At 38.2% G+C, this 10,261-nt stretch overlaps 1 protein-coding gene across 7 annotated transcripts in view; it reads left to right on the forward strand.

The window, feature by feature from the left end:
• Window positions 1–9,997, forward strand: part of TSPAN12 (tetraspanin 12) — a 171,361-nt gene extending 161,364 nt beyond the window's left edge. For all 7 annotated transcript variants that reach the window (XM_074379160.1, XM_074379159.1, XM_074379161.1 and 4 more), the window contains one exon: window positions 8,235–9,997. In XM_074379160.1, the coding sequence (XP_074235261.1) occupies window positions 8,235–8,540 (306 nt within the window). In that variant the 3' untranslated portion in view covers window positions 8,541–9,997. The remainder of the gene's footprint in view (window positions 1–8,234) is intronic.
• Window positions 9,998–10,261: the final 264 nt, after the last annotated feature.

Below are 10,261 nucleotides of genomic sequence, written 5' to 3' on the forward strand. Positions count from 1 at the left end.
TTCTGGATATTAGTCCTTTTTCAGATAGGTAGGTTGCAAAAAAAAATTTCCCATTCTGTTGGTTGCCAGTTCATTCTAATCATTGTTTCTTTTGCTGTACTGAAGCTCTGGAGTTTAATTAGATCCCATTTGTCTATTTTGGGTTTTGTTGCCATTGCTTTTGGTGTTTTAGTGATGAAGTCCTTGCCTATGTCTATGTCCTGGATGATTTTGCCTAGGTTTTCTTCTAGGATTTTTATGGTGTTATGTCTTATGTTTAAGTCTTTAAACCATCTGGAGTTAATTTTAGCATAAGGTGTCAGGAAGGGGTCCAGTTTGTTTTCTACACATGGCTAGCCAGTTATCCCAACATCAATTATTAAACAGGGAAGCCTTTCCCCATTGCTTGTTTTTGTCAGGTTTGTCAATGGTCAGATGGTTGTAGATGTGTGACGTTGCTACCCTGGCCTCTGTTCTGTTCCATTGGTCTATATCTCTGTTTTGGAATCAGTACCAAGCTGTATTGATTACTGTAGACTTGTAGTATAGTTTGAAGTCAGGTAGCATGATGCCTCCAGCTTTGTTCTTCTTGCTTAGGATTGTCTTGGCTATGCAGGCTCTCTTTTGGTTCCATATGAATTTTAAGGTGTTTTTTTCCAGTTCTGTGAAGAGGGTCATAGGTAGCTTGATGGGGATAGTGTTGAATCTGTAAATGACTTTGGGTAGTATGGCCATTTTCACAATATTTATTCTTCGTAAACATAAGCATGGAATGTTTTTCCATCTGTTTGTATCCTCTCTTATTTCCTTGAGCAGTGGTTTGTAGTTCTCCTTGAAGAGGTCCTTTACATTCCTTGTTAGTTGTATTCCTAGGTATTTTATTCTCTTTGTAGCAATTGTGAATGGGGGCTCATTCTTGATTTGGTTCTCTTTTAGTCTATTATTGGTGTATAGGAATGCTTGTGATTTCTGCACATTGATTTTGTATCCTGAGATCTTGCTGAAGTTGCTTATCAGTTTCAGGAAATTTGGGGCAGAGACAATGGGGTCTTCTAAATATATAATCATGTTGTCTGCAAATAGAGACAATTTGACTTCTTCCTTTCCTAATCGAATACCTTTTATTTCTTTTTCTTGCCTGATTGCTCTGGCTAGAACTTCCAATCCTATATTGAATAGGAGTAGTGAGAGAGGGCACCCTGATATCAGAGGGAATGCTTCCAGTTTTTGCCCATTCAGTATGATATTGGCTGTGGGTTTGTCGTAAATAGCTTTTATTATTTTGAGATACATTTCGTCGATACCTAGTTTATTGAAAGTTTTGAGCATAAAGCGCTGTTGAATTTTGTCAAAGGCCTTCTCTGCATCTATTGAGATGATCATGTGATTTTTGTCTTTGCTTCTGTTTATGTGGTGCATTATGTTTATAGGCTTGCATATGTTGAACCGGCCTTGCATCCCCAGGATGAACCCTATTTTATTGTGATGGATAAGCTTTTTAATGTGCTGTTGCAATTGATTTGCCAGTATTTAATTGAAGATTTTCACATGTATATTCATCATGGATATTGGCCTGAAGTTTTCTTTTTTTGTTGTTGAGTCTCTGCCAGGTTTTGGTATCAGAGTGGTATTGGTCTCATAAAATGATTTGAGAAGGATTCCCTCTTTTTGGATTGTTTGGAATAGTTTCAGAAGGAGTGGTACCAGCTCTTCTTTGTATGTCTGGTAGAGTTCGGCTGTGAACCTATCTGGACCTGAGCTTTTTTTGGTTGGTAGGCTATTAATTGCTGCCTCAATTTCAGCCCTTGTTATTGGTCTATTCAGGGTTTCAACTTCTTCCTGGTTTAGGCTTGGGTGGGTGCAAGTGTCCAGGAATTTATCCATTTCTTCCAGGTTTACTGGTTTGTGTGCATAGAGTTGTTTGTAGTAATCACTGATGGTAGTTAGTATTTCTGTGGAATCAGTGGTGATATCCCCTTTATCGTTTTCATTGCATCTGTTTGATTCTTCTCTTTTCTCTTTTTTATTAATCTGGCTGGCTGCCTATCTATTTTGTTGATCTTTTCAAAAAACCAGCTCCTGGATTTATTGATATTTTGAAGAGTTTGTGTCTCTATCTCCTTCAGTTCTGCTCTGATCTTAGTTGTTTCTTGTCTTCTGCTAGCTTTTGAGGGTTTTTTTGATCTTGCTCCCCTAGCTCTTTCAATTTTGATGATAGGGTGTCGATTTTAAATCTTTCCTTGCCTCTTGTGGGCATTTACTGCTATAAATTTTCCTCTAGACACTGTTTTAATTATGTCCCAGAGATTCTGGTACATTGTGTCTTCGTTCTCATTGGTTTAGAAGAACATCTTTATTTCTGCCTTCATTTCATTGTTTATACAGTTAACATTCAAGAGCCAGTTGTTCAGTTTCCATGAAGTTGTGTGGTTATGAGTTAGTTTCTTAATCCTGAGTTCCAATTTGATTGCACTGTGGTCTGAGAGACTGCTTGTTATGATTTCCATTCTTTCGCATTTGCTGAGGAGTGATTTACTTCCAATTATGTGGTCAATTTTAGAGCAGGTGTGATGTGGTGCTGAAAAGAATGTATATTCTGTGGGTTTGGGGTGAATATTTCTGTAGATGTCTATTAGGTTTGCTTGATCCAGATCTGAGTTCAAGTCCTGGATACCCCTGTTAATTTTCTGTCTCATTGATCTAATATTGACAGTGGAGTGTTAAAGTCTCCCACTATTATTGTGCAGGAGACTAAGTCCCTTTGTAGGTCATTGCTTTATGTATCTAGGTTCTCCTGCATTGGGTGTGTATATGTTTCAGATAGTTAGCTCTTCTTGTTGTATTGACCCTTTTACCATTATGTAATGCCCTTCTTTGTCTCTTTTGATCTTTGTTGCTTTAAAGTCTGTTTTATCAGAGACTTGGTTTACAACTCCTGCTTTTTTTTGCTCTCCATTTGCTTGGTAAATCTTCCTCCATCCCTTTATTTTGAGCCTGTGTGTGTCCTTGCATGGTGAGATGGGTTTCCTGGATATAGCACACTGATGGGTTTTGACTTTTTATCCAATTTGCCAGTCTGTGTCTTTTGATTGGGGCATTTAGCCCATTTACATTTAAGGTTAATATTGTTATGTGTGAATTTGATCCTGCCATTTTTAAGTAGTTGTTTTGCCTGCTAGTTGAGGCGGTTTCTTCATTATGTCAATGCTCTTTGCCCTTTGGTACTTTTTTGGAGTGGCTGGTACTGGTTGTTCCTTTCCATGTTTAGTGCTTCTTTTAGGAGTTTTGTAAGGCAGGCCTGGTGGTGATGAAATCTCTCAGCAATTGCTTGTTCATAAAGGATTTTATTTCTCCTTTGCCTATGAAGCTTAGTTTGGCTGGATATGAAATTCTAGGTTGAAAGTTCTTTTCTTTAAGGATGTTGAATATTGGCCCACACTCTCTTCTGGCTTGTAGGGTGTCTGCCTAGAGATCCGCTGTGAGATTGACGTACTTCTCTTTGTGGGTAACCCAAACTTTCTCTCTGGCTGCCCTTAGCATTTTCTCCTTCATTTCAACCCTGGTGAATTCGATGATTATTTGCTTTGGGGTTGCTCTTCTTGAGGTATATCTTTGTGGTGTTCTCTGTATTTCCTGGACTTGAATGTTGGCCTGCCTTGCTAGGTTAAGGAAGTTTTCCTGGATAATATCCTAAAGAGTGTTTTCCAGCTTGGATTTATTCTCTCCATCACATTCAGGTACACCTATCAAACATAGATTAGGTGTTTTTTATATAATCCTGTATTTCTTGGAGGCTTTGTTCATTTCTTTTCACTTTTTTCTCTAATCTTGCCTTCTCGTTTTATTTCATTGAGTTTGATCTTCAGTCTCTGATATCCTTTCTTCTGCTTGGTCGATTGGGCTATTGAAATTTGTGTATGGTTTGTGAAGTTCTCTTGTGTTTTTCAGCTCCATTAGGTCATTTATATTCTTCTCTAAGCTGTTTATTCTCGTTAGCATTTTATCTCAGCTTTTTTCAAGATTCTTTATTTCTTTGCATTGGTTAGAACATATTCTTTTAGCTCAAAGAAGTTTATTATTACCCACCTTCTGAAGCCTGTTTCTGTCAATTCATCAGACTCATTCTCAATCCAGCTTTGTTTCCCTGCTAGAGAGAAGTTGTGATCCCTTGGAGGAGGAGAGGTGTTCTGGTGTTGGGTGTGTTCATCGTTTTTGCACTGGTTTCTTCCCATCTTTGTGGATTTATGTACCTGTGGTCTTTGTAGTTGGTAACTTTCAGATGGGGTCTCTGAGTGGACATCCTTCTTGTTGATGTTGAAGTTATTTCTTTCTGTTTTTTACTTTTCCTTCTAACCATAAGGCCCCTCTGCTGTAGGACTGCTGGAGGTCCACCCGAGACCCTGCTTGCCTAGGGATCACCCAAGGGGGCTGAAGAACAGTAAGGGTTGCTGCCAGTTTCTTCTTCTGTTATCTTCATCCCAGAAGTGTACCCACCAGATATCAGCCTGAGCTCTCCTTTACAAGGTATCTCTTTGGATATACAGGGGCCAGGGAGTTGCTTGAGGAGACAGGCTGTCCCTTATAGGAGCTCAAGTGCTGAGCTGGGAGCTCCATTGTTCCATTCAGAGCTGCTGGGCAGGTATGTTTAAGTCTGCTGCAGCAGAACTCATAAATGCCTTTTTCCCCAGGTGCTCTGTCCTGGGAGGGTAGGGCTTTATTTTTAAGTTCCTGATGTGCTGCTGCCTTTTTTCAGAGATGCCCTGCCCAGCAAGACGGGAGTCTAGCCACAGTCTACCAGCAGAGGCATTACTGAGCTGCTGTGGGCTCTGCCCAGCTGTTTTGTGAACTTTCTGTTAGAACTGCCTCAGTAATGGTGGTCTGCCTCAGTAATGGCAGACTGCCTCAGTAATGGTGGACTGCCTCAGTAATGGCGGACTGCCTCAGTAAAGTCAGATTGCCTCAGTAATGGCAGACTGCCTCGGTAATGGTGGACTGCCTCAGTAGTGGTGGACTGCCTGTGTAATGGCTGACACCAGAGCTGGACTGTCCCAGGTCCAGCTGCACTTGCTGCAGAACTCTTAATCCAGAGTGTTTCAGATTGCTGGTCTTTGTTGGGGGGTGGGACCAGCTGAGCCAGATTACCTGGCTCCATGTTTCAGCCGCCCTTATTTTTTTTTTCAGTTGAATGGGTGGCTCTGTATCCCAGGCATTCCAGGCACCTGTTGAAACGGCTGCCTGGATTTGTGTGAGTGTTCGAGTGGAGATACAGTGCTGGCTGAAACAGCTGTGCTGGAAGCTGGTGGTGCTTTTCAGCCTGGGAATCTCCTGGTCTGTGGGCAGTAAAAACTTGTTTGGAAATGCAGTGATCACTCACCCTCTGTGTTCTTCTTGCTGGGAACTGCCTTCCGGAACTGTTCCTATTCAGCCATCTTGGATCACCTCCAGGAAACAATACTTTTCTGGCACAGTTTCTTAGCTTAAAATGAATTAGTCTAAGGGGTAGGAGATCTTAAGCCAATATAGATACAAAGTAAGCCTCAGAGACAATTGAAAAGTTAAAAATGAAAAAAATGGCTCACAGTATTTTATGTAGTTGAATCATCAGCATATATATTTCTTGAATGGTTTACCTTTTTAATAACTAACACACTGTTATTAATTATGGTCACCATGTTATTAATTGTAGTCACATAAAGAGGTGTATTATACACCTCTTTAACTTATTCCTCCTGTCTAACTGAAATTTTTATATCCTTGAATGGTTTACCTCTAATTGTTTGTTTTTGTTTGTTTGTTTGTTTTGGTTTTGGTTTTTTGAGACAGGGTCCCATCCTGTTGCCCAGGCTGAAGCGCAATGGTGAGATCTCGGCTGACTGCATCCTCTGCCTCTGGATTCAAGCAATTCTCATGTCTCAGCCTCCCCAGTAGCTGGGGTGATAGGCATGCACTGCAATGCCCAGTTAATTTTTGTATTTTAAGTAGAGACAGGATTTGACCATGATGGCTAGGCTGGTCTTGAACTCTAGACCTCAAGTGATCTGCCTGCCCGGGGCCCCCAATATGCTGGGATTACAGACATCAGCCATTACACCTGGCCAGTTTACCTCTAATTCTGAAATCTATTATAATTATCATTACCAAAATATGGATATATTCATACTAATTCTTTATTCGCTAGCAATCCATTTTTGTACTCAGTACTGAGAACATAGTTAAGGAATCAGCTAAACGTGATCCAAGGCTGTTTTATATCAATTTCCTGAAAGAAAGATGTGAAGAAATAGTGCCACATTACTTGGTAATGATGTTAAATGAAGTTGCTATGCAAATTAATTTTCCAGATGTCTGAAGCCAAACCTTTTTAACTTAACAAATTTTGAGGTAACTCTTCCCAAATTATGTAAAATATTTCTGCTTCATCAGGAAGCTAATGATCTAGTGTTTCAGTCGTAAGTAATCATTTTGGACAGTTATTTCATTGTCCTGTAAAACAGTGGCAGCCACCTTGCTCTTGTAGGGTAGAGCTGTGCATAAGTACTTACTGGTGACATAAGGCCATGCTTTTAGTGTTTTCATACTCTCATGAAGTGTTGTACCTCATACTTTTCCATTAATATCTACTAATCATAGATTTTCCATCTATTTTTAATTTGATCTTTCTACTTTCTAATCTGTGAACTGACACATCAGCTAAGATATTGTATCTACTGAATTCTTAACATGTATGAGGCACTATTTAAAGTGTTATAATGTGCCTGTGCATTTAATCCTTTCAGCATCTCAGACAGGTAAGCACTATCATTAGCTTCATTTTCAGACAAGAAAACTGAAGCACAGAGAGAAGTAACTTGCCCCAAATCACATAGCAAATCATGATCTTAATCATTATACTATACTGTTGAAGTTACATCATTCATCTGGAGTAATACCCAAGGTTTGTTGTCTCACACCAAGGAAATCAAGGATGTGAACACACAAGGAATGTGGTTAAGAATGGAGGTTGAATAGGCAAAAGAATGAGAAGAGCTCTCTCCTGCAGAAAGGGGTTCCCGAGTGGGTTCTCTGGTCCACAGCAAAATGCAGTGGGTTTTATCATTGTGCTTGAGGAGTCGATGTCTGGTTTACACGGGGCATGAAAGATTGGTCAGACCAGGTGCGCCATTTCACACATAGTGTGTGGAAATCTGACCACTCCCACCCTAATCTTCTATTATGCAAGTAGGTTTTCCACCTGGCTGGCACCATGTTGCCTGTTTCTTTACTGTACATGTAGTGACAAAGAAAAGGGAAAGTGGAGCCTCCATGGTGAACATACCTGGCCCCCAGGTAGCCCCTTTCCATTGGCACAGCTGCTGGCATTCACCCGTACAGGCTTCCAGCTTGCTTTTCTATGTGTATAGCTTGATTTTTCAGACTGTTTTTTTGTTGTTGTTGTTGTTAGAAAAAAAATGATTTTGAAGCTGCTTTTTGTTAAAAGGGAAATTCCACTGGGGACTCTTTTACCCTCACTATTTGACTAAATGATTTCTATCTCCTGTATCACCATGTCATATAAAGATGCTTATTAAAATGACCCATAAATCTAAGAGTGAATGAGCTCTCATAGAATGCTTGAGTGGAGCTCTCATAGAATATTTGAGTGGAACTCTGAAAAATACTTACATTTTGGTGAGTTGTTTTTGTGATGTCTATTTTCATTTCCCACAGAATGTATGGTGTATATGTGTGTTTGTGCAAATTTCTTGTGTTTGTATCAAGTAGGTAAGGTGGCCAGAGAAGCGACTTTACCAAACCAGTGTGAGGTATTATTAAATCATAAACAGGTGTGCCATATCTGGCCTAATGCCTTTTTGTGTATTTGAAGTTTCACTAGAAAACTCAGCCACATCCATTCATTCACTAACCATCTATGGTCTCTTTCCTGTGACAGTGGCAGGGATGAGTAGTTGCCATAGAGACCACATGGCCCACAGAGCCTAAAAAGAGTTTGTCAACCCCTGCTCTAGATGTTGATTTTATACCAGTGGGTCTCAATTTCAGGTTTTGAGAAAGACAAAAGGAGGGGTTGGCTTATCAGAATCCACTGGATAGGCTTTCCAAAAGCTACACACCTCCCTCTCTCCTCTTTCTCATAGGCTTTCCCTATTGAGAATCATTTTCTTAAACTTTGTGATCCAAATAGTCTGATTGTATTAACTGTTGTTGGCCTTCTGTAACGTATCTAAAGTAATGTTGACTGTGTATTTCTTTTACAGGGTTGTGGGAAGAAAATGTATTCCTTTTTGAGAGGAACCAAACAACTGCAAGTGCTGAGGTTTCTGGGAATCTCCATTGGAGTGACACAAATCCTGGCCATGATTCTCACCATTACTCTGCTCTGGGCTCTGTACTATGATAGAAGGGAGCCTGGAACAGATCAAATGATGTCCTTGAAGAATGACACCTCTCAGCACCTGTCATGTCCCTCAGTAGAACTGTTGAAACCAAGCTTGTCTAGAATCTTTGAACACACATCCATGGCAAACAGCTTTAATACACACTTTGAGATGGAGGAGTTATAAAAACAAAATGTCACAGAAGAAAACCACAAACTTGTTTTATTGGACTTGTGAATTTTTGAGTACATACTATCTGTTTCAGAAATATGTAGAAATAAAAATGTTGCCATAAAAGAATACCTAAGCATATAATATTCTATGCTTTAAAATGAAGAGGGAAGAGTTTCATGTCATAAGTCACTACCTGGACAATAACTGACACTCTTAAAATGCTGAAGACAGATTTAATACCCACTGTGTAGCCTGTGTATGACTTTTGCTGAACATAGTTATGTTTTGAGGTGGCATGGTTTGATTAGCATTTCTGCATCCATGCAAACGAGTCACATATGGTGGGACTGGAGCTACAGTAAAGGTTGATTTACTTCTACCAGCTAGTATATAAAGTACTAATTAAATGCTAACGTAGGAAGTTAGAAAATACTAATGACTTTCATTACTCAGCAAGCTATTCTTTTGATGCTAAATAAATTATATGTCAGAAAACTTTCAAGATTGGTGACTACCTAAATATGATTTTTGCTGATTACTAAAATATTCTTACCAATTAAAAGGGCAAACTAACACATTGTGTTAAGCTGGCCAGGGATCTAGTTGTATATAAGTCTGTGTTAAGTCTGTATAATTCAGTAGATTTCAGTTCTGATAATGTTAAGAATAACCACTATGAAAAGAAAAATTTGTCCTGTATAGCATCATTATTTTTAGCCTTTCCTGTTAGAGCTTTAATATTCTGTCCTGGGCTTATATTACATGTATAACTGTTAATTTAAATACTTAACCACTAATTTTGAAAATGACCAGTGTGATACATAGGAATCATTCAGAATGTAGTGTGGTTTTTAGGAAGTATTGACAAGAAAATTTGCACATAACTTAGTTGATTCAGAAAGGACTTGTATGCTGTTTTTCTCCCAAATGAAGACTCTTTTTGATGGTAAACACTTTTTAAAAAAGCTTATCTTTGCCTTCTCCAAACAAGAAGCAATAGTCTCTAAGTCAATACAATTCTACAGAAAATAGTGTTCTTTTTCTCCAGAAAATGCTTATGAGAATCATTAAAACACATTACAATTTATCTAGAGATTCTTTGTTTTATTTCACTGATTAAAATACTGTGGTGAATTACACAGATTATTAAATTTTTTACAAGAGTATAGTATATTTATTTGAAATGGGAAAAGTGCATTTTACTGTATTTTGTGTATTTTATTTCTCAAAATATGGAAAAAATTAAAACGTGTCAATAAATATTTTCTAGAGAGTAATGACTTGTCTGTGCCCATTTTTTTAATACATTACCAGCCACTTGAGAAGATTTTCAAGAGGATGAAAACATGAGAAAGAATGATTTAATAAAAGTATTAATATTAATTTCTAAACTCTAGAACAGACCTGTAAGGGTATGTATTTTCATTGAGAAGAGTCCAAAAGATGCCCATTTATTTTCACTTTTGCTTTTTAGCTAAATGTTAAATAATATACTTGTTTGAGATAATGTGATGATTTATGTTGATTTATCTTTTCTATGTTTGCATATCACAGTTTTATAACACAAATATGCCCATTTGTGTTAATTTATCATTTCAATGTTTGTGTATCAGTTTATAACTATTGTTAATTTTTAAGAGAATATGAGTCTTTTAATTTTAAATTCTCTTCAAATGAGTCAAGGAATACAATACTTGAAATTAATTGCCATCTTTAAAATCTTCATAGATTTA

This window comes from Saimiri boliviensis, chromosome 10 (assembly GCF_048565385.1).
Source record: "Saimiri boliviensis isolate mSaiBol1 chromosome 10, mSaiBol1.pri, whole genome shotgun sequence".
In the NCBI taxonomy this organism is placed as follows: Eukaryota; Metazoa; Chordata; class Mammalia; order Primates; family Cebidae; genus Saimiri; species Saimiri boliviensis.